Source organism: Eulemur rufifrons, chromosome 21 (assembly GCF_041146395.1).
Source record: "Eulemur rufifrons isolate Redbay chromosome 21, OSU_ERuf_1, whole genome shotgun sequence".
NCBI classification, from domain to species: domain Eukaryota; kingdom Metazoa; phylum Chordata; class Mammalia; order Primates; family Lemuridae; genus Eulemur; species Eulemur rufifrons.
The window spans coordinates 21,638,805-21,666,752 of record NC_091003.1 but is presented as its reverse complement, the minus strand read 5'-3'; the positions used below and the strand labels follow the sequence as shown (position 1 = coordinate 21,666,752).

The 27,948-nt window shown below is 61.7% G+C and overlaps 2 protein-coding genes across 3 annotated transcripts in view; both read left to right on the top strand.

The window, feature by feature from the left end:
• SPECC1L (sperm antigen with calponin homology and coiled-coil domains 1 like) overlaps positions 1 to 2,677 on the top strand; it is a 142,559-nt gene extending 139,882 nt beyond the window's left edge. Inside the window, exon 16 of the mRNA XM_069496798.1 lies at positions 30 to 2,677. Coding sequence (XP_069352899.1) covers positions 30 to 119 — 90 coding nt within the window. The 3' untranslated portion in view covers positions 120 to 2,677. The remainder of the gene's footprint in view (positions 1 to 29) is intronic.
• Positions 2,678 to 11,847: 9,170 nt separating this feature from the next.
• On the top strand, positions 11,848 to 26,380 carry ADORA2A (adenosine A2a receptor). Of its 2 annotated transcripts, none has more exons than XM_069497427.1 (3): positions 11,848 to 11,902; positions 17,537 to 18,093; positions 24,628 to 26,380. In XM_069497427.1, the coding sequence occupies exons 2-3, from the start codon at positions 17,771 to 17,773 to the stop codon at positions 25,532 to 25,534; spliced, it is 1,230 nt and encodes a 409-aa protein (XP_069353528.1). In that variant the 5' UTR covers positions 11,848 to 11,902; positions 17,537 to 17,770; the 3' UTR covers positions 25,535 to 26,380. The 2 variants fall into 2 exon arrangements, with proteins under 2 accessions (XP_069353528.1, XP_069353527.1); XM_069497426.1 differs by having other exon boundaries at positions 11,848 to 11,922.
• The last annotated feature ends 1,568 nt before the right edge of the window (positions 26,381 to 27,948 follow it).

Genomic DNA, 27,948 nt, shown 5'->3' with positions numbered 1-27,948 from the left:
GTTCTAACCAAGCCTCTTCCTTCTGTCAGGACATTAACGAAATGGTGCGGACCGAACGGCCCGACTGGCAGAACGTGATGCTGTACGTGACGTCCATCTACAAGTACTTTGAAACCTGAGCGCACGCAGGAGCTGCCCGACCGCTGGGGGGCCCTCCGCAGTTACCGAGCAACACCAACGCCATTAGCTACGCACCCCCATAAAGCTTCCAGCGACTCTGGGCTGCCCCGCAGCGCGTGAGCCTCCAGCCCGGGGCCTCCGCGTCGGGAGAACTCGGCCGTGTGGCTGAGGCTCAGGCCAGGGCTCCTCCCCCGTGACCTTCCGCTCAGGCTGTGTGGGCTCAGCACGTCACGCAGGCCGGTCGCTGCCAGAGTTTTCCTCCTGAAGAGATTGTTGAACTGTATCAGTGCTGTGAGGTGCAAAAAGGGCTCATGCACAGCTGAACTCGGGAGAGGGGATTGAACTGTGGGAAGCGCACAGCCTTGCTGGAAGCTCTGGCCACAGCGTGCTCAGCCGTTGGCTGGCGTAGGTTGCATCGCTGGTGAGGACCAAGGAAGGAAGTCAGTGCCCGGCAGGGGCTTCTGTTTCCCGGCGCTCATGGCCCTCTGCTGGGGCCTGGTTTCGAGGAGCACACACCAGAGAAGTGGGTCAGCCAACCCTCCCACGTGACGGGGCTGTCCTGGCCAGCGCATTTGAGGTGTTGTCAGCTTGGGCTAAGACAGTATCAAGACAGCACCGCACAGGCGTTCCCGGCGCTCGGGGCTTCCTGCTGCTGAGTCCACGCCACTGGGCTGCTTTCGGGCTGCTTTTGGCAGGAAGTGGTTGCAGAGTCCCCTCTGGTACTCCGCGACCTGTCCTCCAGCCTGGAAGGGGCCGGAGCCCCAGCTCTAGCTTTAGGTTTCTGGACAAAAGAATTGCTCATAAGGAATTCTCCTAGTTAAGATTTTTGTTTTGTTATGCACCATATTGGGGAAAGTAGCTGCTGTTCTGTTAGTACCAAAGTTAAATTGTTTTAAAAAGCGTAGAACTAGAAAATCTGGACATTAGTATGGCGAGAGCAAGAAACGAAGTAGGAAGTAGCAGGAGAAAAAAAGTAAACAACTTTAGGGAGCCCAGACAGTGTTACTTGCGAGTGGCTGAGACGTGATCCCCTAGGCAAGAGTTTAAGAAAGTGCCTTAACTCTCCTCGTAGGGGTGGCCGGCCGCCCTCCACGGCCACGGGGGATGGCGTTAGGGCACTGCCCTCCCCAGCTTCTGGGTCCAAAGCCTTATGGAAAGGTGGTCTGTTGAGACGACATTCGGGCTGGGACTTAACAGCCCTTTTTGCGAACAGGGAGCCTATGTCTCGTGTGTGCTTAACACGGTAGCTATCGGTTTGAACGCTGTCAAGACCCGTAATTTCCGGAGTGCAGCCGTGTTTGGCCCCTACAAAGCACCACACGGAAGACTGGCCGCCAGTGGAAGCAGGGTCACTGCCCCGGGGACTGGATGCAAGGAAAGGGGCTCCCGGGAGGCCCGCCCAGCCCCCCGTGGGCTGAGGGTCTGCATTCAAGCATGATGTTCTAGACCAGGAGTTTGACACATCTGTGCAGCCTGGAAAAGAATGTGGCGGTTCCGACAGGGGTGGGGCTGTGGGTGTGGCTGCCGGCACACTGTCACCAGCTGGACCGGGGCTGCCCCCCAGCCCTGCCCCGATGTTAACCTGGCAGCTCAGGCCGCTGCCCCTGGCCGGAGGCGCTTTGGTGAAACGCCTGTTTTTGGCTGAAGAAGGAGAGGTCACGCCAGCGAAGTCAGGCTGCAGAGCACCCTGGAAGACCCCGCAGACGCCAGCTCCCACCGCGGCGGGCCCCGCCCTCCCCGACCGCGCTCTGCTCTTGTTCTCTCTGCTCTGTCCACCTGGCTGTGCTGTCGCCACGAGTGCCTGACTGTGCGAGAGTCATTTTCAGATGTCTCTCCACGTAGGTTTCCTGACTTCCCACTTCTGCTCTCACTTGCCTGCGAGGAGGCCTGTCCACCTGTCCGGACCCAGGGTGTCTGGTCACGTTTTTGTTTATTTATTATGTCCGGCGGGGGGTGGGGGGGTGTTTTGTCCTTGAATGAGAGGACTTTCCTGGGTCTGCAGTTCACAACTTTGTCCCTTGCTGGCCTTGTGAGCCCAGCCCTGGCAGCTCAGGCAGTGGGGTGAGGGGTCGCTGGAATTTTCTGGAAGAAGGCGGCCACTGCTGGTGGGCTGTACCTGCATGGATGGCATTTCCTTTCTGGGAATCCCGTGGGTCCAGCATCAACGTCAGGCCCTGGGGTCGCGACGGGGAAGGCGAGTGGCACAGGCAGGCCTGGCTGCGCCCGCTGGAGCCTCACCGCGGCACCCTCCCTGTGGGGATTCGCATCTGGATCCGCGGGAGACGCCGGAAGCGTTACGTTTTGTCTTTTCAAATAGGATCCTCACGACGTGGGCTTCAGGAGCGACTGTGGACGGCTGTGTGTCCGGTGCTGCCGGGAGGAGCTCTTGCTCCAGCGGCGCCGGGCGTGGGGCCTCGGGGGGCCGTTTCCCTTCAAGCACAAGCTTCTCTGCGAAAGGGCCAGTTACGTTTCTGTTTCTCAATGGCAGGTGTGCCGACTGACGATACTTTGTAATTTTGTTCTAGTAAATATTACTGAATGTATTAAAGTGACTAAAACACAACAGGCTTGGACCTTTCTAGCTTGCCCCTCCCTCCTGTCCCTCTGGTGTCATGTGAGCCAGAGCTTGCGCCACCTCCGGGGCCTGGCAGTGCCAGACAGGGCGTCACCTCTGAACCCAGCCTGTCCCCCCGTGGCACACCGAGGGCCGAGGAAGCCTCGTGTGGAAAGAACCTGACAGGAGTGAGGTGCGGTCACACCTGGGCTGCGGCAGTCACCGGGCAGTCTTGGGCAGGTGCCTGGGCCTGCGAGGCACAGGGGGTGGCCCAGGTGAGCCCTGTGACTGCTGAGATCCTGTGACAGGTGCCAAGACCCGAGAGACAGCGTCGGAGCCCCCAGCATAGCCCAGACACCTGCCTTCAGGGGGGGTGGGGCGTCTGGAGGGTTTTGTCTGTTAGAAATGTTTTATCTTCTTGGAGGTAATTTTCAGGATGTATAAAACTCTATGGAGAAGCAAAAAAATTGATAATTACACCACCAGGGCGATCAGTTAAGCCTTTTTCTTCCTGTGTACCTTGTGTGCAGTGATTATGAATCCACTGAGCATGGCCCAGATGACACTGTCTTATCCCCTACGGGCACTGTCCCCTGCTCACAGGGAGGCTTGGTGAGCGCCCTCACTGGGCCTGTGACTCCCCAGGGCCAGGCCCCGCCACTGCCTTGCTCCCGAGGGCCGAGAGCCCACCTGGCCTGAGGTGAGCAGTGTCCCGGGAGCGCCGGCCCCTCCACAGTGCCACAGCCGAGGCTCTGCTGGGGCCGGGCCTGGATCCAGCTCCCCTGCCGTGTGGAGGGTCCTGCTCCTGTGGGCAGTGCCAGTCGCTGCCAGCGTGGCAGGTCTGTGTGCAGCGGCACCAGCCCCCACGGGGCAGGAGGAGGGATGGCCCTGCCTGTCCAGGGCCAGCACGGCTGGGCCCTCTGAGCCGCTGTCCTCAGGCGGGGCCGGGGGTGCAGCTGCCCCGGGCGACTGTAAGGCTCCTGGCCCTTCTGTGGCCCAACTCACCAACCCGCTCAGAGACGGCGGGCGAGCCCAAGGGCTCTGCTTCCCTCGGGGCGGCACCTGGCGGGGGCATCGGTTCCACCTTGACTAAGGGAAGATTCCAGAGTCTCAGGGGCAGCTTTGATGGGTGGGCAGAGGAAACTGAGGTTCCAGGGAGAGTGAGGAGTTTCAGAAAGGATCCTCCATCTGCACCTGCCCCGCCCCAGCCACCTTGCGAGGCCAGCTCTGCATCCTCACGGCCTGCACTCCTCCAAGCCTCGGGTTGGCCGGGGTTCTGTCTTGGGTTGTCCCTTAAGTGAGGAGCGGGGACAGACAACCGGTCTCAACACGCTTGCAGCCACTGCGTCAGGTGGGTGAGGGCGGATTCCTGGGGAGCTGGGACTTGGGGCCCTGGATTCTGGCCAGAGCTCAGATCCCAAGGGTCTGGCCTTGCTGGGCAGCCGCTGCAGGAGGCTGGACTCCACCTCCCTGGGCCTGAATCGCCTCCTGCACACCGGGACACACCAGGGGCTCCCTCAGACGGGCGGCTGGGTCAGAGTGTGTGCGCAGTGACCCGCATCAGGCCCAGAGCAGGTGCTGGGAGGAAGGGCTAGTCCTTGTCCCCGGGCCCGGATGTGTGAGGAGGGGCTGGCAGGGACCCGCAGTCTTGGGAGCCGAGTCCTAGGAGGAGGCAGAACTTGAAGGGCCGGCGGACGCTCACTGGAAGCACACGTGCACGGAAGGGAAAGACGGGCCATCACGGGGTGGCATCATACCCGAGGCTTCTGCCCAGAAGAGCACGGAGAGGGAGTTGGGACACCTGGGTCCTCCCCCAGGTCGGCCACCAACACTTGGGACTCTGGGACTGTTCCCACCTCTGTGAAGCAGGGACCCCTCCTGGGCCGTCCGCCCTGCCAGGCACCCTCTCTGCTGTGGGGTAGGGAGGCCTGGCAGGTCAGGGGCTGGGGGCACAGGGAGAACGGGGAGGGGGCTTAGGGCCAGCATCGGCGGTGCCAGGTGATGAGCCCTGGCAGGAGAGGCTGCAAAGGGCTGTCACTGCCCACCGCGGAGCCGGACTCCCCTTGCAGCTGTTTCCCCATCTGCGCTGACGCCCAGGGCAGCCCTGAGGCGGGCTTGTGGGCCGGTTGCTGTTTGTCTCAACCGCCAGATGCAGACGTGGACGTCTTCCTGGGGGCTGAGTCGGAGGCCAGGGGCTGCCCTTGCAGCGGCGATGGCTGCGGGTGACTCAGGGACGCCTCCTCCAGCCTGTGCCGCCTTTGTGGGGCCTGCTGTAGTCTGAGGATGAACTAGAGCCCTGTGAGGTCTCCCCACCCCCCACTGGAGAAGTTGGGGACCACCTTGCAGTGGCCTGGTCGGTTCTCAGGGACCCTTCCTGGCAATCACAGCTGCTTGGGCCTGGGCCTGGCATGTCTCTCTGATGTGGCTCAGCTGGCCCCAAGCAAACAATGAGGGCCAGAGGCCACCCAGGTGCATCCTGGGCAGGAACAAAGGGCCGGCGGTGCGGGGCGGGGTGGGCAGCCCTGGAGCAGAACGGGCCCAGCCAGCCCCCGCGGCCTGGCTTGAGGAGTCCGGGCCTGGATGGAAGGGCGGGTGCTCGCAACCCTTCCAGAGCCTGCCTGGGGCTGGGCAGGGAAACCAAGGCCCAGCGCTAGAAGCCGGGGCCTGCGGGGGGCAGCCCTGTGCCTGCCGAGAGGCAGTGGCCTCGTTCAGAACCCGCCTGTGCCCCTCACCCTCGTAGCTCCCTCAGGCGTGGAGGGTGGCCCAGCCCAGGCACCTGCACAGGGGCTGTCCCCAGCCCCAGGAGAGCTCTCATGGCCGGGGATGGCACAGGGCTGGCCAGGGGGCAGCAAGGCCAAGGCGGAGGAGGTGGCCGTACAGCTTGTGGTGCCCAGGGCACAGGCCCTGGCTGGAGAGGACACAGGTGACTCCTAGGCCAGCTGCTGGACAGCCGACCCGCGTGCCGTGCCCGTGGTCACTGAGCTGGAGGCCCCGGCGTGTGCTCAGTCTCTGGGCAGTGGCTTCACTGCAGACTTGGGCCAGCGCACCTGACAGGTGGCACAGGACCACTGGCAGCGGTCCCTCTGCCTCTGACGGGTTGGGAGGGGTCCCTGGCAGGGAAGTGGGGGGCCTGGCCCAGGCTGCCCCTCAGCCTCCTTGGTGCTGTTTCCTCATGGGTGGCTCTGGGGCCCTGTGGCCCTGCCGACCACCCCAGCCTCAGCACATGGCTGCTCAGCGCTGGGCGCCAGTGCTGAGGGATGGGGACTGCCCGCCGAGGCCCCAGGGTGAACCGAGAGGGCTTTGGCGCTAGGACCCTGCGGACCAGCTCTGGAGCGAGACTTCGCTCCCTGGACGAGCCTGGCGTGCACCCGGCCAGACCACGTGTGAGAAGGGGGGGGCAGTGCTGGGGAGAACAGCAGAGGGTCATGGGGTTAGGGGACAAGAGACCCCAGAATTGGCTGCATGGTGCTTTCTGCGTCACGCGTCCCCACAGCCCCTTCAGGGCGACTCTCAAGACGGGACGCTCCTTGCACGTTTGTCGAGTGAGGACTCAATGGATATGGGTCCGACAGGTGTGGGCAGGAGGGGTCTGTCCCGCTGTGGAAGGAGTGTGGGGACCCAGAAGGAAGGGTGGGGCCTCAAGGACCAGGGGGAGGCTCAGGCCGTTCCTCGCATGCCTCACGGTCTGGCTCTAGCTTAGCTCCAGGAGGTGGCAGCGCAGAAACAGGACAGTCTCATTTTACAGGTGAGGAAATGGGTCCCTTGAAGACCTACGGAAAAGCCACGGCCCCAGGGCGCCCCAGCCGCTGGTCCCAGGGGCAGTGTCCCCACCTGGCGGGAGGAGCTCCCTCCCTGAGGACACCAAGGGCCACGAGAGAGCGGGGCAGGCGAGCTCCTCTGAGCAGAGGCTCAGCCAGGGCCAGGACTGGGGGGGCTGGGGGGGGGCGCGGCTACAGGGCTCGGGGCTTTGGAGGGGCTGAGGTTGGAAAGGATCTGGGTCAACAGCGCCCCTAGAGTCTCGTGTGGGCCTCCCCCCCTCGGAGTTTAGTTGTCTGGGTCCCAGCTCTCCTCTGCCTGGCAAGGGGCCAGGCTGGCCAAGTGGAGACAGCAGCCCAGGATTTGGCCCCAGGAATGAGCCAGAAAGGCTGCCAGACGATCGAGATCAAGGCCAGGTCTAGGCAAGTGATGGGCACTGCACGGCCCCTGGGATCCCCCGACATCCCGGCCAGGAGCCTGCGCATCCACCAGCCCCACCCCCCTCTCCTCCCTGCGGAGGGACAGTGGTGGGCGCTGTGGGAGAGGTCATGCCCCCATCCTGGCCTCAGCCTTAGGGTCCAACCTGGCCCTGGGCAAGCCCCTCCACCCTGCGCCTCTAGCCTCAACTCCGCCAGTCCCGAGAGGTTCTAGAACGCAAGAGTTCCTGCAAGCCCTCGGCCACCAACGCAGCTTGTCCTGCTGGGAACAAGATTGGGGTTAGTCCACATCCACCCAGATGCAGGGTCGAAGGCGAGTCCTTTTGCGTGGCTGGGCTGGGGCTGGATGTGAGGTTGTTCCCAACTAGAAGCCTCCAGAAGATGGGGGGATGGGGCGTGGACAGGGAATTCCCGGCGCCAGAGTCTGAGATTCTGTTAGGCTGGGGTGCAGACACCATTCCCCACCTTCTTGTTCAGAGAAGTGGGGAAGGGAGGACCAGGGCCACACAGGGCACAGGGCTGTGAGGACACCAGGGTCCCTGGCTCAAAGCCCGGGGTGGGAGAGCAGAGCGGGCATTAGAAATTGGGACCAGCTTCCAGGAGGCATCGTTTGAGTTTGGTTCCAACCAGCAGCGGCGGCGGCCCTGGGCAAGGCTCGGGAAAGGCGGGGTGGGGGGGAGCGGAGAGGGCGGAACACGGACCAGGCGGGGCCTTGAACGCAGTGGTAAGGGGGCTGGACTTCGTCCTTCAGAAAATGGGGAGCCAGGGAAAGATTTGAGGAGGAGCGGGCACTGGGCACTTTCCAGGGCACAGCAGGACTTGGGGGAGGGGCGACCCAGGGGCTGCATCCAGCCCAGCTCTGATAAGAAACGGCAGAGGCGGCCCTGGGGACTTCTTGGAAGAGAGGGACCGAGAGGGTGGGACCCGGAGGGCTTCAGAGGGCAGGGAGAGGGACTCGGGACCGGCCAGAGACTCGGGGAAAGGGAGGGGGTGTGGCGCTGGAGGCGGCGGCCCGGACGGATGCGAGCCAGCCGGGGAGGGCCACGCTGGGGGGTCGCGGGCGGGGGATGCGGCGCGGTCCAGGCTTGTCACGGCCTCGCCCTGCCAGGGACGTCGGTGGGCCTCGCGGACCGGCGCCTCTGGTCCTCCGCCAGCGTCGGGGGCCTCGGTTTCCCCGCGCGGCGGGGCGGGGCGCGGGCAGCGCGGCCTGGAAGCCGCCTGCAGGGGGCGCCCGCGAGCGGCGCGGCCGGAGCCCGAGCCCCAGCGGACGCCGAGACAGCGGGAGCCGGCGCGCGAGCCGCGGGCAGGTCAGCCGGGTCCGGGGACCCGGGGGTCCTGGGGGTCCTGGGCGGGCGGTCAGGCGGCGTGAGGCCGTCTGAGGTTCCGGACCGTGCGGGCCGGGAGGTTCGGGTCCCCCTCCCCTCCGGTACCCCCCGCTCCAACCCCCTCTTCCCGCCGCCCGAGAGCGAGCGCACCGGCGTCCGGGTCCGAGCCCTGCCCCGCGGCGGCCGCTGGAATGGCCTGTGCAGGGGCGGCTCAGGCTCGGTCCCCCCGTAAGCCCAGTCGGGGGGCGGCGTGCGGACCCTCTGAGCCGCCCAGACGGGGCCGGAAGATGCGCGGGGCAGCCCGGGAGAGAAGGGCGAGCGCGGCGGCCGGAGCGGCGGGGGCTGCGGGGAGGCGTCTGGACCCGCAGGTGACGGGCGGGGAGCGTCCGTCGGTCCGTCCGGCCGCCTTGGGCCGGCCCCTGCGCGCTCGGATGAACCTTCCGGGCTCGCCTCGGCCAGGGCTGGGCTGGGGGCGCCAAGGCGTGGCCCGAGGGCGGACAGATCCGGACCCCCGGGACGAGAGAGCACTTCTACAGGTGGGGGACCCCGGGGCGGGACCGGTACTCCGGGAGGGCACGGCGGGAGCAGAGGCCCCGCACCCGAGCGCCTGGGGCGCGGAGAGAAAGGAGAGTCTGGAACGCGGGGCTGAGCGCGCGGGTGCGTCCCGTGGACAGCGGTGGCGGGATCTGGGCTTTAGGGGACCCAGGAGAGGCCGGGGAACAGGCGGCCGTGGTGCGCGTCTCGGACTGGTCCTGGCTGTCTGCCTGGCTGCCACAGCAGAGGTAGGAATGGCGGGAATGGTGGCGGCTCTCGAGGGATTTGGCGCAGGACGGCCCAAGAGCTCGAGGAGGGGCCGCCGGCCAGCGGAGCAGAGATCCCAGCGTTCTGGGCGTTTAGACATAGTTTCCCCGACTGTGCAATGGGCAGGAGAGTCCCAGGGCTGCACCTGGGGCCAGGGAGCTGGGACCCTGTTGGGAGAAGCAGGTGTTCTCTTGGCCCTTGGGGTGGGGGCTGCCCGCTCCAGCCAGCTCTCCTTCCCCAGCCCGACGCAGCACCCGGTCTCCTGGGGTCCGCCACCCACAGGGCCCAGGCTCCCCTCAGCCTGGAGCTCAGGCTGCCTCTGCGGCCCAGCTCCCTCTGGACTCCCAGACTCTGCACCCTCCTGGTGACTCCTCATGCCACCCCCAGGGCTGCCCCTGGGTGTCCTGGCCCCGAGGACATGGTGGAGAGCTCCTTGGAGCACAGCAGAGTATGGAGAATGCTGTGGGGTCAGGGGCTGCCTTGGTGGGCCCGCTGTGCTGTTCCTGGTGGCTTTGGGTGGGGCTGGGAGTCCCAGCAGATCCAGGGCAGGGGCTCCTCTCAGGCGAGTCCGCTGGCCATGGTGTCAACACCTCACTGTTCTGCCCTTGCCTTTCGGGCTCTCCCGGGTCCTAGTGTTTCTCGGGTGAATCCCAGCCAGTGCCCCTCTGTGTCCCCTCAGCGTGACCACGTTCTGGACTGAGTCGGCTTTCCGGTTCGGTCTCAGGGAGACTGGGGCAGCCCAGGCATGTCTGGCAGGAGGCAGGCTTGGGCCAGGCTGGACTGGCTGGTCGCTGGGGGCTTGCAAGTGGCTTCTCCGTGGCCTGTGAAGTGCAGGTTCCTGAGCACACCCTGGGTCCTGTGCCCCGGGAGTCCACAGCCTAAGAAGGCGATGGCCAGCCTCAAGGGAAGCCCAAAGGATGGGTGATTTCGATGGTCTAACCTGGGTTCTGGGTTCTGGTCCTGTCTCCTCGCTCACTCGCTTGGCAAGTCACTTCTCCCAGGAATCATTGTCTCATGTGCAGGACAAGGATGATGATCCTGGTGACGCCTAACGTGGAGAGGGACCGAGAGACGGGCATTGTCTGGAGGGTAGGGAAGGACAGACCAGAGGCAGGTCGGGGTCTGTGCTCGAGCTGGGGAACCCTGGGGGAAGGGTGTTAGTTTCAAGGGCCAGGGGCAGCACAAGGGACTGCTGTTGGCAGAGGGACGTGTGAACTGGAGTTGGCTTGGGAGCAAGCAGGTGGCTTCAGGGCATCACGTCTTGCACAGCCAGGACCTGTGGGGGCCTGGGCAGCACCTGCTGTGTGGGACCGCAGCCGCTGGTAGCTCTCAGCAGTGACCTGAAATCCCAAAGTCGGTCTTGCTGCCTACCTGTAACCTGCCCGATTCCTGGGTCCCCGAGCCCAGGATGAGCCCAGGATGAGCTGGAACTGCCATCCCGCCTGTCTCTGTGGGGTCTGTCTTGTCTGGTGCAGCTCAGACAGGGCCCTGACAGATGCGCGCGCCTGAGCGCAGAGGGCAGCACGGCCGGATGCACGAAGGTGGGAAGGTGGGCTGAGAAGGGGGTTGGTGTGGGCGGTGGGGATGCTGCGGAAGCAGAGACCACCGCAGTCAGGTGCTAAGTTGGCAAAAGGGAGGATCCCAGCCCCCAGGGGAGAGTCTGGCCCCAGGAGGCGCTGGGGGCTGCAGAAGAGAGGGGTTGGCCCGAGGGACTTGGTCAGAGGCGGTGAGGGAGCAGAGGGCTGCACGGTGGTCCCTGATGGGGGGAAGGGAACGGAGCTGGGCTGCAGAGAGGAGCCCCCAGGGACCGCTCCCTCCTGGGCAGGATCTGGGGCTTTGGGTGGTGGGAAGGGGCAGTTTGGTGGCAGAGAGGGAGGCCCCTGGCCCCGCAGCTGGAAGGCCTGGGATCCCGCCAGAGCCTGAGCAGGGTCCAGATGGAGGGGAGAGCAGCTGCCCCTCAGGCCGGCACACAGGAAGGGCAGGACTCCGCTTTCCAGAGCTGCCTCAGGCCTTCTCTGACCTACCTCGGAGCCGCCACGGGCTGTTTTCTTTGCTAGACTCTCCCCACCTCTTCCCGTCACCTCCATGTCCTCCAAGTCCAGCCCAGATGGCCCTTCCTATGAGAAGCCTTCGAGATTCCCTCTGGGCCCACACCCCCTCCTGTGGGCCCGGTGCTGGGCGGGGGCTGGGGCTGCCCTTCCGTGGCTCCCACCTCTGCGATGTGCTGCGCTGCTGGCCCAGGTCTTTGGCAGCTGCTGTCACCTGGAGGAGAGGCTGCCTGAGCTGGCTGAGCAGTGGCAGGGGTGCCGCTCAGGTGACTCCTCTGGTGTCTGGGCTGCAGGTCTCTGCCCATTTGTTGCAGGGATTCACCTCTGGCCCCTCTGGCTGCTGCAAACCCTGGGCCGGCTGGTGGGGGCTGCTGAATGGGGGTGGTGCGGTGGCCGGGCTCTGGGGTGGTGGGGGCTGCACCCGGTGCCCACGGTGGCCCAGATCCCCACCTCCCTTCAGTCTCCAAGGCTGCATTGTCACACCTGTGCCCCATGGACCCCAGCAGTGGGTCCCTCCCACCCGCAGTGCAGCTGCCCTCAGGGGCTCCCCTGGGGCCCTGTATCTAGCACCACCCCTGCAAGCTTCCTGCCAGGGTCCCACCTCAGGCCCTGTGCTCAGGGGCATCTAGAAACACCCCCACGTCCCCTCTTCAAGCAGCACAGAACCCGTCATCCGCCATCTGAGGGAGGTACAGGTTCTGAGCCTTTCACGTGACGCCATCGCGCCGCGGCCTGTGTGTGCATGCGGAGCCGTGTGCAGAGGGGAAGCCTCTGGCTCAGCTCTCGGGGAGCATGTGATGGAGCAGGCGCGGCCCCCAGCACCTTTGTGTGAGGTCTGGCCCCTTGCAGGGGCGCTGCCAGGTGAAGCCGAATGTGAGGGGGTGAGTAGCCACCTCGGGTGGGGAGGACTGGGGGCCTGTGGCCTCTCTGGCATCTGGCCTGGACTCGGGGGGCTGGCAGGGCCCACTGCGGCCCTGCTGGGGAGCAGGGAGCTGGGCAGGCCCTGCAAGCGGGGTGAGGCGGAGGCAGCCCCCAGGGCTGGTGATGTGGGGCCGAGGTGAGGCTGCTGAGTACCCCCTCGCCTCCAGCTGTGAGGAGCTGGTTGTCGGCCCCATTCCTGCCCACATCCTGCCCCCAGGAGCAGACAGCGGCAGCCGCACGCCCCGCGGTGGGGGCAGGGGCAGTGCCAGGTGCGCCTGGGTGCTGGGCCCGGCCTGCACCCGGTGCCGGAGGTGGGAGCCGCCGTGCAGCCCTGGAGCAGGCAGGGAAGAGGAGCCAGCGCCTGGGGGTCGCCCACCTCCAGGGAGCACGGCTGCTCCCCGCTCCTGCCGAGCTCCTGGGGGACACACGCTGGCGCTTGCTGATCTACCTTCCGTGCGTCTCGGCTGCTTCCGCGTCCGCTCTGTCTCTCTGTGAGGTTTCTGTGAGAATTCCTCAGTGCCGTCTTCAAATCCCCAACTGCCTCTCCCACTGCGTGCGTGCGTGCCTGAAGCCATCACGTCCCTTGTGTCCTTCAGTCCCTGCCTGTCATTTCTGGGATTTTATATCAGTATTATTTCTTGTTCACGTCCACCTGTATTTGTTTTCTTTCTGTCAGTTGGTTCATAAGTTCTCATTCTTGTTTATAAATGCTATTCCTTTCTTTATCTCTTCAAAGATCCTAAATGTCTTTAAAAATCATTATTGGATGGCTCCAGGACCTTCCTTTCTTCAGGGATGAATTAATCTCCATATTTTTATACTGTTGCTTATCTTTCTTAGCCTTGATTTTCCTCCTGTGCTATGTAATTGTGGTTTGCAGCTTATCTTAAGTGTGAGCTGAGGTCCTGGAGACAGGGGTGACATGTAGGTACCTGAAGCACCGGAAACTCCTGGGCTCTTTCCTCCGAGGAGCCCCTGCCATAGGATTGGGCCCAGACAGGGCCAGGCACAGCAGCAGGGGACACAGAGCTCCCTGTGGTCCAGCAGTTGGGACGCTGCCTGGCATGGAGTAGGTGCTGGGTAAACGTTTTCTATTAGAAAGTAGCAGTATTTTGGCCAGGCGTGGTGGCTCATTCTAGGAAGCTGAGATGGGAGGATCGCTTGAGGCCAGGAGTTGGGGGACCAGCCTGAGCAAGAGCGAGACCCCCTCTTTACAAAAAGTAGAAAAATTAGCTGGGAATGGTGGCGTGCACCTGTAGTCCCAGCTACTCGGAAGTAGCTTGAGCCCAGGGGCTTGAAGCTGCAGTGAGCTACGATGATGCCTCTGTGCTCTAGTAGCCTGGGCAACAGAGCAAGACTCTATCTCAAAAAAAAAAAAAAAAGAAAGAAAGAAAAAAGAAAGTAGCAGGAGGATTCTAAGGCTAGGATTCTGGCGCCCGGGAACAGGCCTGGTGTGGCTGCGACAGTCCGGGTCCCTGCACGGTGCCCTGTGCGTGGCCGATGGCCCCACCCGGAGCAGGTGTGCAGGGCGCTGCCTGGAAGCCAGTTGACACCTCCGTCCCGCAGGCTCTGGGGGGTCTCAGCCACCATCTGGGCATGTGTACAGAGAGCCTTGCTAATCTGACGTACAAGGAGCCAGAAGTGGACCACGAGATGTGTGGGTTTTGATTAAATGGAGTTTTAATTAAAGTGGCGGGGCGGGGTGGGGGGGAGGAGGAAGTGGCAGTTTTGAGTCTGACTTCTGGGAATCCTACACGGTTGTTCTTTCAAGGCTTATCGTGCATGTTCCACAGCATGTGTCCCCAGTTTATATGGGACAGCGTCTGCCCTCTGCCCTGTCCCCAACCAGGGACAATCACAGGGAAATATTACATTATTAATACTTAATTTCCCCTCCCAGCTAGCAACAGATGACTCAAGGATTAATTAGATACACAGAACCAACAGAGAGGGCTAGGAAATTGCCAGATCCTGGCCCTGCCCCCACCCCCTCCTGGGCCTCCGACCTTCCTGTCACTGGGAGGCTTCTGAAGGGAGGGAAGCCTCGAGGGGCCAGATGGCCCTGGAAGCTGCTGCTGTGCTTTCTGCGGGCATCCCCCAGGCCTGCGCCGCCCTTCACTGCTCTTGGTGAGGCCGGGAGTGGTCCCCTCACCTCTCTGGCCCTCAGCTTCCTCGCCTGTAAAAGGGGTTTCCTGGGCCAGCGAGATCACGGATGACTGTCATTCCCGAAGCTCCTGAGCAGGCTGTGCACGCTATTCAGGAGGGTCTGCTGTGGTGTCCTGGCATCCAGGCAGGTAGCCTCTCAGAGAGCCTAGGGTTTGGTGGCTTAGTGGTGGCTGGCACCCGGCGCCAGCTGACTTTGTGTATTGCCTCCCAGTTCCAGTCAATGACACATTAGTAGCTTGCAATCAGCCACAATGGGAGCGTTTATGCCACAGAAATTGAGCAAAGGCTACAAGGCAGGGTGCCCCAAGCCCAGCCGATCTGCCGGCCTACATTTAGTAGCTTGTTCCCCCGCGGACTCCTCCAGCAGGAGGTGCTCCCAGCCTCGTCCCTCCTCCACCTGCTCCGAGGGTGCCTCTGGCTCCACTGATCGGCTTTCTCAGGCGGGGGACAGCGGTGAGTGGATTCTGGTTTGACAGGTAACCAGGCTGCCTGTGGGCCCGGCAGCAGCTGGGAGAGCCTGCGGGAATGCCAGAGGAAGGGGCAGAGGGGGAGCAGGATGTGCAGTGTGGTCGCCTGCGCAGACCCTGCCAGCGGGAGCCCTGGATGTGTCCGTAGCCCTGTACCAGGCTGGCCTGGGCAGGAGGGTCTCTTGTACTCAGTGAGACAGGTGGCCAGCAGGGAGGTGGCTTCAGTGTAGGCAAGAAGGGTGTTGGCATCCAGTGCTGGTCAGCATGGGGGCCCACTGCACAGAAGGTGGTAGGGAGACCCTAAGAATTGGGGGTGTGCACGCAGGCCCCCAGGGCTGCTGGGAGACCCTTGCTGAACAGAGGCCCGGGTCAGGCCCCTGGGAGGCTTCTTCCGAGCCAGGCATGCTGGCTGGTGTGGCCAGTCCAGCCCCCAGGGCTGCCTCACGTTGGCAGAAACGCGGTGTGTCCTGCCTCGTCTGCCCCCAGCAGGACCCTTGAGTCTGGAGGGTGGTCTGGGACAGTGTCGGCCTTCCAGCCTGGGCTGGTCAGATTGGCAGCAGGTCCTGGCACCCTTCGGTGCGGATCCCCCTAGAGAGTCCGAGAGACGCCACGGGGTTGTCGTCCTCTCTCTCCCCAGGAGGCTCTGGTGTTCAGAGGCAGCAGCCCTTGGGCAGAGGTGTCTCCTCGAGGCCTCGCTGCACCAGGTTGGACGGTAGGCTGCTTCTGCTGCTGGGGGTGCCGGCCTGGGAGGCCACACAGGGGCCACAGGCCAGCACCTGGGTGGGAGGCAGGCTGGGCCTAGCGCTGGTTCCCCCAGTACCTATCACACAGGGCCTGCTGGGCAGGCCCCTGGTGAACGCGGCTCCGGGCTACAGGCCAGGAGCACCGAGGGGCAGCCATGTGCCTCCTGCGTGGTTGGGAAAGGCACCAGGAGACTTGGTCTGGCCCGTCTCTGCCAGGGACACTGTGAGCGGCTAGCTGGCAAGCGCTCCGTGCAAAGCAGGGGCTCAGTAACACTCAGCCCTCTCCAACTGCCGCAGGCTGCTCCAACCCCTCGGTTCCCACAGGGCTCTGGCCTCCTCTTCCCTCCTCTCTCCTCCTGCCTGCTGGCCTGTGTCAGATGTTCCATTCCAAGCTCACTAGTGGGGGCAAAAGGGCATGTTGGGCACGGGGGACTCCCGGAAGGTGTGGCTGCAGCCCCTGCTCGTCCCAGCTCCTGCCACCCAAGGCACTGACAGCATCGGAGCTAAAAGGAAACTTGGGGGTCACTACTTCGGCCCTGTGTCACTTCCTAGTAGATTGGGGGGCAGGGCTGGCCCTTGAACATGGCTAGGGACCAGGAGTGGCCTTCTGAGTTTGCTGGTCCTGCTCAATCTCTTGCACCCTGGAGGGAGGAAAGATGTGGCTGCCTGAGCCCACGTGAAAGGCCACCTCTGGCCTCTGGTGTGCAGGAAGGTGACGCTGCTGCCCACAAAGGGTCAGGACTGGAAGGAGGTGGATTTGGGGGCCTCTTAGCTCCCAGAGAGGCGGTTCAGTGAGCAGAGGCTGCTTGGACTGAGACCGTTTCACAAGCTCAAAGGGGCACACAGGGCTGGGCTGCGCTCAGGCCTGCTGGGAGACTGACTCCTAATTCTGAGGGGTGTCAGTAATTCCTTTTGTTTCCGTGACATGTCTTTTGACTCTGGAGAAGCCATTTCAAATCTGTTTATTTGCTTCTCATAGAATCATGAGTGAGAGCTAAAATGGCCCCTAGACGTCACCTGGGGTCCAACCATGTCACTGTATCAATGAGGAAACTGAGGCCTGGCAAGGAGAAACATTCTTGCCCATAGTCCCCCAGTGAGTCCTGGCTTAGCACCTGCTCTCTGCCTGGCACCCAGCGCGAGTCAGTCACTCCCGTGTCAGCCAGGCGGAGGAGCAGGTGGGCGGAGGGCAGGGAGCAGGGCGGCTCCCTCAGAGCAGCTGCTGCGCTAGTCCCGCCCTGACGCGCAGCTGGCTGGCGCGGGCACCTGGAGGCAGCGGCCGGGAGTAGCGTGAGAGGACTTCCCCTCTGCTGGCAGTGGAAGACAGGAGCAGATGGCTCCCCACCGCCCTGCGGACCAGAGCTCCAGGGGCCTCCGGCCTGTCCTGTAACTGGGCAGTCCTTAGGTGGGCACGGGTATGTCCCAGGAGAGCCCATGGGGGTGGAATGTCCCAGGAGAGCCCGTGGGGGTGGAGCAGGTCGGGGGCTCAGAAGCTGGCCCCATGAGAGAAGGTGGGCGGGACTGAGAGAGCCTGAGAGCCTAGGGGCCTTTGCAGGAGAGAGGGAGGGTCGTGGGGCTGGCAGGGAGTGCAGGACCCAGGAGACTGGGCCAGGCTGCCACAGGAGGGTTGAGAGATGGCGCATGGGGAGCCAACGTGTCTGACTGAGAGACCCTCCGCTGCCCTAGAAAGCGAACAGAGACTGTGGCTGATCCCATCCTGAGTCCAGGGTGGGAGAGGCTATGATTCCAACACCCAGGGCTGGGGGAATGCAGGGAGCCTCGGACAGTGCTGGGGTGACCCGGACTCTTGGCAGGGGCCTGGCCATGCCCTGTCCACATGGGTCCCTCTTGCACCCATCCTGCAGAGCCTGGGAGAAGGGGTGGCCTGTTTGGGAGGGATTTGTGTGAGGGTCTTGGCAGGACCAAGGGCAGCAGCTTTGCTCAGGACCTCTCTGGGCTCACGTCCTCCGCAATGGGCGTCAGAATCCTGACTCTCCTGCCTCCTGGCAGTGACCACAGCAGACGAGGCAGGGAAGGGGGTGGGCGGCATCCTCGGGCTGACACCTGGCCTGCAGGTGGGTGGGATCTGAAGCAGTAGGGTCCTCCAGGGGCCGGGTGGGCGTGGGTGGGGCGGGGAGCCTTCCCCCGGGCCCGCCCGTGCAGGTGGCTCAGCGTCTCACCGGGCTCTCCCTTTGCAGGTGCTCAGGAGCCCTGAAGCCGGCTGAGCCATGGTGCTGCCACCGGAGCCCCTGGAGAGGGCTTGGTTTTGGGAGACTCAGAGTCGTCTGTGAAAAAACCCCTGGAGAGCCCCCTGGCAGGAAGGGGCTCAGGGGCCTGGGCCAGGTGGGCGGGCGGCCGGGCTGCAGCTATGGACCGTGAGCTGGCCCGGCCCGCGTCCTTGCTGAGCCTGCCGGTCTGTGGCCGTGCCCACCATGGGCTCCTGGGTGTACATCATGGTGGAGCTGGTCATTGCCGTGCTGGCCATCCTGGGCAACGTGCTGGTGTGCTGGGCCGTGTGGATCAACAGCAACCTGCAGAACGTCACCAACTACTTCGTGGTGTCGCTGGCGGTGGCCGACATCGCGGTGGGCGTGCTCGCCATCCCCTTCGCCATCACTATCAGCACCGGTTTCTGCGCCGCCTGCCACGGCTGCCTGTTCATCGCCTGCTTTGTCCTGGTCCTCACGCAGAGCTCCATCTTCAGCCTCCTGGCCATCGCCATTGACCGCTACATCGCCATCCGCATCCCGCTGCGGTGAGCAGGGCCGGGGCTTACGTCTGGGCAGAGGCCGCCTGTGCCGGGCTCCGATCTGTGTCTGGGGCTGGGGTGAGCCCAGGGTCAGGGCCTGGACTGCGGTGTCAGCATGGCGAGCTGAGGACAGGGCCCTGGGGCTCAGCAGGGGCTGCCCGGGCTGGCACAGGGCCACGCTCGTGCTGATCTGATGGATCCCGCGGGCAGAGAGCCCCACCCCCACCCCGGGCTACGCTGGCTGCCGGCAGCCAGCTGTGCTCTGGCTGCTGACAGACGAGTGTGGCATCGGGCTGAGAGGGCAGCGCTGGCCCAGTGACCCCCACACGGCAGGCCAGTGCGTCTGGGCCCGTCTTCACATACACGAGCAAAACTGCCTGCAAGATGCCGGGGTGGGTGGGGAACCGCGAGAAACCGCAGGACCTCAGAGCAGGAGCCCGCCCACCGCCCGCCTTCCCCAGCGCCTCTGGGCGGGCCTCACAGTGTGCACATTAGGAAAATGACCCGCAGAGGGGAAGTGACTTGGCCAAATGCCACAGTGAGTCACTTGGACCTATATGCAAATTCTGTTGCTCCTTAGGTCACCAAGGACTCATGGTCTTGGAGGCAGGCTGTGCGCACAGGGGCTGGCTGTTAGAGGGGGTTTTTATGGTGAATCGTTTGCGAAATGACTTCAGCCAAGTATTGTGTAAAGGAAGATTTTCCCGGAGGCTGAGATTACTTGGTGTGGCCTCCACCTACCCAGGCCACAGATGAGGCTAGAGAGCGCATCCCTCCTTTGGGCCTCCTGCCCCACCTCCTGGCCCTCCACCACGGAGCCAGGTTCCACGGCCGGGTGGTTGCGGGCCCTGAGGCTGTGGACAAGGCTCGAGGTGGCACCTCTCAAGGACCAGGATAGGCTGTCCCCATGGTGGATTCCCCAAACAGGTGGCCCCAGCAGCCCCACTCCAGGCTGAGGGTGACCCGGTGCAGAGGAGCACCAGGTTCAATGAGCAAATGGAAACTTAGAGCATCAAACCCGAGGAGGCCCTAGAGGTCATTTCCTCTCATCTTCTGGATGGAAAAATGAAGCTCAGAGAAGGAAGCCAGCTGTCTCAGGGCCACACAAAGAGTTGGTAGCAGAGCTGAGACTAGGCCTGGGAAGGAATGTGGCCTGCCACCCACTGTGACTTCAGTTGCTGAGGAGCAGTCCCAGAACCTGCACCAAGCAGCCATTCCTGTCTCCTGGGCTCTAAGGGGGAAGCAGGCACCCACACTAAGCTGCTCGCAAGAAGGGGCGAGCTGGGGCCTCACGCTACCCTGGGGATGCTCTGTATCCAGGGAGCGCCTGGAACCCTCGTCAAAGGGGAAGGGGACCCCGGCTGGCCCTGAGAGGGGGTCAGTCAAAGGTTGTCTAACTCCAGGTACAGTCTGTGGCACAGCCTGTGCCCCCAAGCCTCCATCCCCCTTGCTCTAGGGGGGCAGAGCAGAGTCCAGGTGTGTCAGTGACGGCTCAGAACACAGAGGCCCAGAGGCTACTTCAAGGGCCGAGGCGGAGCCCAGACGCTGGTGGGAGCAGAGGGGACCACCCCAAGGGGAAGCAGAGACCTCGGTTTCGCTTTCTTCTCTGATTCAAAGGGAACAGCATTCTAGGGAGACATCAGGGCTGCTGTTCTCAATTTAAAGAACCTCACCTTTTCTTCCTTTGTCTTTACCTTTCTTTCTTGGTTTTCTTTTCTTTCTTTCTTTTTTTTTTTTTTTTTTTGAGACAAAGTCTTGCTCTGTTGCCTGGGCTAGAGTGCCGTGGCGTCAGCCTAGCTCACAGCAACGTCAAACTCCCGGGCTCAAGTGATCCTCCTGCCTCAGCCTCCCGAGTAGCTAGGACTACAGGCACATGCCACCACACCTGGCTAATTTTTTTTTTCTATTTTTAGTTGCCTGGTTAATTTTTCTATTTTTAGTAGAGACGGGGTCTCACTCTTGCTCAGGCTGGTCTCGAACTCCTGACCTGAAGTGATCCTCCTGCCTCGGCCTCCCAGAGTGCTAGGATTATAGGCATGAGCCACCTCACCCAGCCCCCTCTCAGTTTTCTGAGAGTCAAGAATCCCTGATGTTGGAGGATGGGATGTGCTGTGTGGCTATGGAAAGCCAGCTGCCCCTCTCTGGGCCAATTTCCTCATCTATAAAATGAGATAAGTCTCTCTGTCTCCCTGAGCTCACAAAGGTGTCATGAGGGTCCAGTGAGTTGATGAGAGTGACGAGGACCCTGAGGAGGTTGGTGGGGCAGATGGGGTGGGGATTCAGATCTTTCTTGAGCTGCTAGAGGTTTGAAGCCATGGAGCTGTCGCCCAGCCCCCTCCCCCACCCGTCTGCATCCTGACTTCCACCACCTTTGGGAGCTGGACCGTGGCCCATTGGAGCTGTGCTTGGTGAGGCTCTGGAAGGCTCAGGCCAGTCTCTTCCACAGGGAGCTGGGGTGGGGGGAGGACGACGGTGTTGCTCTCTCCCCCGTGGGCAGAGCTTTACAGTTGCAAAGGATGTTAGCATGGCGTCTCCTTTGATCTCCCGCCCAGCGCTCGGCCAGGGCGGGTGTTGTGACCCTCCTGTTACTCACGGGGAAGCCAGAGCCAGGGAAGGACACAGGAGCATCTCCTGACATGGGTGGATTCCAGCGCCCTTCACACTGTTCCTGGCCCTCTGGTCCCTTCGCTTTCCTATTCCTTGGGGCCCCTGGGCTGCTGGGCACGTGGGGGTGTCCATGTGGGGGCTTCTGAGAGCAAGCTGGGTGTGAGGGGGGACTTGGAGTGGATGCCTGGCTCGGGCGCCCTCTCCTCCCACCCCTCCTTTGTCCCCTGCACAGCTGGGAGCGCGGCCTCCGCTCTCCGCTGTTCCTGCCCCACTGAGAAAGATCGCCGGCTGCTCTGAGGTCTAGTCTCTGATCGGCGCCCTGGATGCCGAACCCCAGGGCTGTACCCCTCGCTGTTACAGTTTTCTAAAGAATTCCGTTGTAGAAAAATCTGTCTACTCTTTCCCAAGTGCAGGGAACGTGTTGGGCCGGGGCAGGGCCCAGTCAAGGGAGTCCGTGAGAAAAGCGGGGCCAGAGGCGGAGACGTGGCTCTGTGTGTCCCCAGAGGACGGAAGACTCAGAGCAAGAGACGCAGGCTGCTCATCCCAGGGGATGCTGCCCCACTGTCTCCTGCCTCTCACGGCAGCCCTGGTGGGTGCCCTCACTCTCTGAGGAACAGGCCAAGGTGCAGGGTGGCAGTGGGTGCCAAGGCCTGAAGTCACATGTGGTGAATCCACCTGACTGCTAAAGAGGGCAGGCCGGGGAGGGAGGGCTGGAGGAGGTGACGCCTGCTGGGTCCTGCGGGATAGGCAGGGTCTTCGTGGCATGTGTGTTGGGGCAGGTGAGTCGGGAGGGGATAAAGCCCAAGAAATGGCCCAGAGGACGGAATGAGCGTGTGGGCACTAGGCCGGGGAGAGGTGACCTGGCTGCCGAGTGACAGAAAGAGATGAAGAGAGTGGGCAGGGCGGGTGGCCGCTGACTCGGGCCTGTCCGTGCCGGGGGAAGGAGTTTGGGTTTCCCCTGTGGGTCAGTGGCGCTTCAAGACTCCTTGGGACAACTTAGGAAAGCCCCACCTTCTCCTCAGTGTGGTACAAAAGCACAGAGATTCCCACCTAGGACCATGCGGCATATTCTTGGACCACAGGGTGAGCCCCTACTGTGGGTAACGGGGATCCCCCAGGAAGGGCAAGGGAGGATGCGGGGATGCAGAGGCACCTCCAGAGGGGTGGGCAGCGGATCTGGCACTTGCGTCCTCTGACAGCCCTGGGCTTCCCGGAATGGCACGATGCCATGTTAGGTGGCTTTGGCACCTCCTCCAGCTGGAAGGTCTATGTCTGGGGTCTGGAAGGCCAGGATGGGACCATGTTAGTCACAGATGTGGCCCAGGGGATGCTGCTGGGCCTGGCTGAGGCTCTGCCATGGTTCCGCCTGGGCCCTGATGCTGCCCCAGGCCCCTGGGCACTAGGGCTCTCGGCCTAAGTGGCTTTCTTTTGAATAACAAGATTAATCTATTTGTGCTTTTTAAAATATAAATAATACTTGCATGCGCCAAACATTAAAAAGGAACAAGAGTGTGGAATAGTGGGAAGTTCTCCCCTCCCTGAAGGCAGCGGCGGGAGCCCTTGCAGAGGTGTTCTTTGCAGACACGGGCAAGTGCTGCTGACACTTGTTCTGGGCTGTCTTTGCGGAGTGCAGTGAGACTCCCCTCGTGGGGTTCCCTCGTCTGTCCAAGTGACAACTGGACAGAGCGGGGATTTCCATGTTGTGTTCCTAGAAGCCTCCGGGCTGGGCCCTGGTGTCCCCACCAGCTCACTGATTCAATAAATACGTGTGAAGCCCCTTCTCTTCCCCAGCAGCTCTGCCTCTGTGACTTGCTGGGACTGTGGGGCGGAAGGTCTGCTGCTGGAGAACAGTTTGAAAACCAGCGAAGCAGGTGGCCCCGGGGCCCAGGCAGCTCTGTGCTGCCCTGTAGCTGCTTGCTTCTGCTTGATTGCTTCAGGCAACAGGAAGCTCACTACTGCTCGGGGCAGCCCATTTCTCCTGTGATCAGCTCAGCTGGAAAGTTCTTACCTACTCTGAGCTGCCATCTGCCTCCCTGTAATTTCCACCCATTGGTTCTACATTCTGCCCTTAGGGGGCAGTGCTGACAGGTCCGGGACTCAGTCCCATTTCACAAACGAGGAAACTGAGGATCAGAGACAAAGTTTCAGAAGACTCCTGTTTACAGAAACGCACCAGGTCCAGAACACAAGCAGGGATTTGCTTTTCTCAGGAAAGATATCAAAATCAATATAGCCTCCCCTTCAATGAGGATCATATAAATTACTCTTTGTACAGCACTACAATGGGTGCCTGGCACAGAGTAAATGCTATGTTAAGTATTAATGGGGGAATAAAAAAGGCCTGCGACTTCATGTTTGCAGCTGCAGGACCAGTGGCGGCTCTCTGTTGCTTGGCAGAAACGGGCAAGTCTGGAACCCTCCTGCGGAGGTCCTGCTGCAGGTGGCCAAGCCCCTGCAGGGTACGGCTAAGGAGCTCCTGAGCGTGGGCCTGCGTGGTTGCTGTGTGGACTCAGAATTGACATAAGAGATTCAGAAGGATGGACTTACGTTGGCCTGAGTTGCCTCCGGGCTCCCGGGATGTCCATGGCAAGTCCATTCCTGTCCTTGGGCCTCAGCTTCCCTACCTGTAAAATGAGAGGAGTAGACTAGATAAGAGGTCAGAAGTCACCGAGTTTTTTTTTTTTTTTTTTTCTCCTTAATTTGAATTAGTTGACAAAATTTAAATCCTGGGAGACTTTACCCAGAAAGTCAGACCTCCAGCCCCTCCTGAGACCTGGTAACAGTGGGTGTATACTTTGCACGGCAGCGCGGACCGAGCAAACACCCCACCACCCTGCCTCTTGCAGGTGCCACCTGTAGGCACCTGTATTTGCCACCCGTGGACAAGATCATTTCTGTGACTGTTTCCAATTCTAAACTAAGTGGAGCACACTTTTCCTTGGCACTGACTGTGTGTCCCTGTCTCGGAGCTGGCAATGAAGAGATGGATGCAGGAAAGTCCTGCCCTTAAGGCGCCTGGATGAGGTGGGGATTTGCTGCGCTCGGGTAGGGAACTTCTCCAAGAAAATCTCTAGCCCGACTTTGAAGGATTACAGGTGTGAGCCACCTCGCCCGGCCTGATTGTCCACTCTTTTGTAAAGTCTATGCCACCTTTCCTGCGGGGCTGAGGTCTGCTTCCTGCCTGGCAGATCAAGCCTCTCGTGGAGTCTGGGACTGGGGATCAGCAGATTCTCCGGAATACTGAGTGATCCGAGGTAGATTACTGTGTTCTGGACCTCAGTACCTCATCCGAGTATTTCCTCTTGAATGTTAAGATCGCCGTATAAATGTTAAGATGCAATTATCTCATTTCTCTCCAGAGGGTTGTGGGTGGATTTGGAGAGAAGCAATGGTATCTCATCTGGCTTCAGACCTCCACCCCTCCATGACCCCCTTGTGCTGCCTCTCCTGAGACCCCAAGTCAAATGGGGAAGAACAGGGCATGGAGTACGAGGCCTGATACACCTGCGGGTCTGATCTGGCTGGTTCTGCCCCCCAGATCCGTCCCACTCTCTGAAGGGAAACGTGTTGTTGTATCAACAACGATCAACCAACATGGAGGTGATACTCCCCTCCCCCCCCGCCCCCACCACAAACTAAACTATGTAAGTCCCAGGACCACTCCTAAAACTATTTAGTGATCATCTGACGTTTTTACAGTGGTTTCCACCTCTGGGGTGCCCACTCTTCGTTACGTCCCAGCAGCCTGTGAGAAAGGCAAGGCCTCCCCCTCCACTTAACACACGAAGGCACAGGGCCAAGGAGGCGAGAAGCCACGGGTCCGAGACCTTACAGCCAGTAAATGGGGGAGCCGGGTCCACTCTGTGCCTCTCAACTCTCGGCCCTCCCTAACCCCGGTTTCTCAGATCTCTGACCCTGCTCTCTTCTCCTCAGGTACAATGGCTTGGTGACTGGCACAAGGGCCAAGGGCATCATTGCCATCTGCTGGGTGCTGTCATTTGCCATCGGCCTGACTCCCATGCTGGGCTGGAACAACTGCGGTCAGCCGAAAGAGGGCAAAAACCACTCGCAGGGCTGCGGGGACGGCCAGGTGGCCTGTCTGTTCGAGGACGTGGTGCCCATGAACTACATGGTGTATTACAACTTCTTTGCTTGTGTACTGGTGCCCCTGCTGCTCATGCTGGGCGTCTACTTGCGGATCTTCCTGGCAGCCCGGCGACAGCTGAAGCAGATGGAGAGCCAGCCGCTGCCCGGGGAGCGGACTCGGTCCACGCTGCAGAAGGAGGTCCACGCGGCCAAGTCGCTGGCCATCATCGTGGGGCTCTTCGCCCTCTGCTGGCTGCCCCTGCACATCATCAACTGCTTCACCTTCTTCTGCCCGGAGTGCAGCCACGCCCCTCTGTGGCTCATGTACCTGGCCATCATCCTCTCCCACACCAATTCTGTTGTGAATCCCTTCATCTACGCCTACCGCATCCGTGAGTTCCGCCAGACCTTCCGCAAGATCATTCGCAGCCACGTCCTGAGGCAGCGAGAACCCTTCAAGGCAGCCGGCACCAGTGCCCGGGCCTTGGCAGCTCACGGCAGTGACGGAGAGCAGGTCAGCCTCCGCCTCAATGGCCACCCGCCAGGGGTGTGGGCCAACGGCAGCGCTCCCCATCCTGAGCGCCGGCCCAATGGCTACGCCCTGGGGCTGGTGAGTGGGGGGAGCGCCCATGAGTCCCACGGGGACATGGGTCTCTCTGACGTGGAGCTCCTTGGCCACGAGCTCAAGGACGTGTTCCCAGAGTCCCCCAGCCTAGAGGACCCCCTGGCCCAGGATGGAGCAGGAGTGTCCTGATGGTCCGTGGAGTTTGCCCCTTCTGAAGTGAAGGAAATCTTTATCTTTCTGGTTGGCTGGACCAGTCCGCTGGGAGAAGAGAATGAGTGTGCCGGGAGACCCTGTGGGCGGCCGGTCCCCACTTTGGACTGAGAGGAGGGAGCCCCAGGCTGGAGCAGCATGAGGCCCAGCAAGAAGGGCTGGGGTCCAAGGAAGCGGATATTTCATGCTGTGAGCCCCTGCACCAGGCCAGGGCCACGGCACCAGCAGCGTCTTGGCTGGGCAGGGCCCAGTCCCCTATTCCAGAGCATCTAGAAATGCCACCTTGTCTCCACAGAGCAGCTGTGGCACAGAAGACTGGCCTGGCCCTGCGGCTCGGGAGTGGCGCCCACAGGCCCCCTGCTATACACACGTCACCCTCCTAGACTCCTGGGGTTCAGGAGTGGCTGGGCCCGGATGTGGCATTTGACAGTTTTTTTTTCCAGGAGAAAATGTAAGTGTGAGGAAATCCTTTTTATTTTATTATCTTTCCTTCCCTGGCTGCTGGGTCTGTTGCCAGTCCTGCTGCTAACCTGGCACCAGAGTCTGTGCCCAGGGAGTCCCGGGCAGTCCTCTCCTGCTGCCGTGGACTTCCCAGTCCCAGGGCCATCTCTTGGGGTGACAGAGCTGGGATCAAGGACAGAGAGCAGTGCCAGAGCGTGGGCGCAGGCCCCAGGGGAGAGGTCCGGGCTGGCAGGCCATGAGCGTGGGCGGGGCAGCTCAGCGCTGCCCAGTTAGAGGCCCTGTCCAACGGCCTTTCCTTCTAAAGGGAATGTGTTTTTCTGAGATAAAATAAAAATGAGCCACATTGTGTTTTAAGCTTGTCCACTGAGAGTGGTGTCTGAGTTCCTTTCCCTGCCCTATAACCAAGCCTCGAGTGTACACGTGGGTGTGTGTGGTGTGTGTGTGAGAGTGTGCAAACACGTGCAGACAGACACCCTGCCCTGGGGGGCCTCCCCAGGCTCCTGTCCTTGAGGCGACAGGCTGTCTGGTTGCTCCAGAGTCCAAACGCCCGTGCCCAGCCCCCAGACCTGTGTTTCTATGAGAGGGCCCCCAGGAGCTGTGGGACATGGGGCTCTTTCCCCAGCCGCTCACCCTCCAGCCCCAAGCATTCATGGTGTGGTACCTGGCTCCTGCCTCCCTCCTTCCCTCCTGACATCCTTAGGGGAAGATCTCTCCATATGTTACCTTCTCAGAGCTGTACCCCCAAATCCTGCCCTGCTGTACCCGCCAGCTGAGAGGCCGCAAAGGTATCTGGAAACAGCACTGGAGGGGCTAGACGGCCTTCTCCTAGAGTCTCCCTCCCCCAGTTCCCAGCAAAAGAGGCCTGTAAGGAAGGGATTTGTTTCACGCCGACACCTGCCTCGGGGGCCTCCTGCCTGCGAAGGTGGTGCCATCCTCTGTGCCGGAGAGGTTCAAGGGCTGGGGACAATTAGCAACCTGCTCCTGACTGGGGTTGGCAGGGAGCTGTGATTGTCCCAGTTCGGTCTCATTCGGGCTGGGACCCGGGAAGAAGTGTTGGAACTTCACGGGCAATCACACCGCCCTGGAAGCCCTGTCGTACAGACGATTAACAAGCTCGGAGAGGTGAAGTTCCTGCCCTGGTCACACAGCTGTAAGTGGCAGAAGTGAACTTAAAACCCAGCTCTGTACGACTGCAAAATCTATGCCTTTTCTTCCCCCATTAACCTATGATGAACTCTGTCAACCAAACAGTATAAAATGACATGTCCCCACCACTCTGCTTAAGAAATGGAACATTACAGAGGATGCACCTGACCCCTCCCCACATCGTCGCCCTGCTTCCTGTGTCCAGAAACAACCACTTTCCTGAATTTCATTTCTTTCCATTGCACATCTTTATACTTTTACTACATGGATGCACGTGTAACTATCCCCAAACCAGCACAGAATTGCTTCAGCCGTCTCACGGTCTCATTAGCGCAGACTGGCTGCACCGAAGAACACTGAAGCCGGAGCCCCTTGCCCCGGAGACACTGGATTAACTGGCCTGGGTGGACCCGAGCAGCAGTAATTTCCTGGGGTTCTTATGAACAGCCAGGGTTAAGAACCGCTGACACAAATGCACCGAGGCCACCCCCTGTCCACACCCGCTTGCTCCCTCCGAGGGTCTGCGCTGCCTGTGCGCTGAGGGTGGAACAGCAGTCCGGGCTGTGCTGAGGAAGCCACAGTGCAGGTGCAATCAGTCCTCAGCACCACTTGGTGGAGAGAGGCCAGAAAGAAAACTACAAAGGGGGAAGAAAGAAACCTCGTCTCCCCAGCCTTTTGTGAGACCTCTTGGGAACCAGGCTATGGGTGCTGGGCTCCCTGGGTACAGGCTTTGGGGCTGGGAGGGCAGGGCCAGGGGCTCAGGAAAGGCTTCTGGGTACGCGTGT

What these genes read in the sequence shown, in the direction of transcription:
- ADORA2A (XM_069497427.1), top strand. Translation starts at nt 17,771, where the DNA reads ATGGGCTCCTGGGTGTACATCATGGTGGAGCTGGTCATTGCCGTGCTG. An exon ending in GCCATCCGCATCCCGCTGCG is followed by an intron (nt 18,094 to 24,627) that starts GTGAGCAGGGCC and finishes TCTTCTCCTCAG; the next exon opens with GTACAATGGCTTGGTGACTG.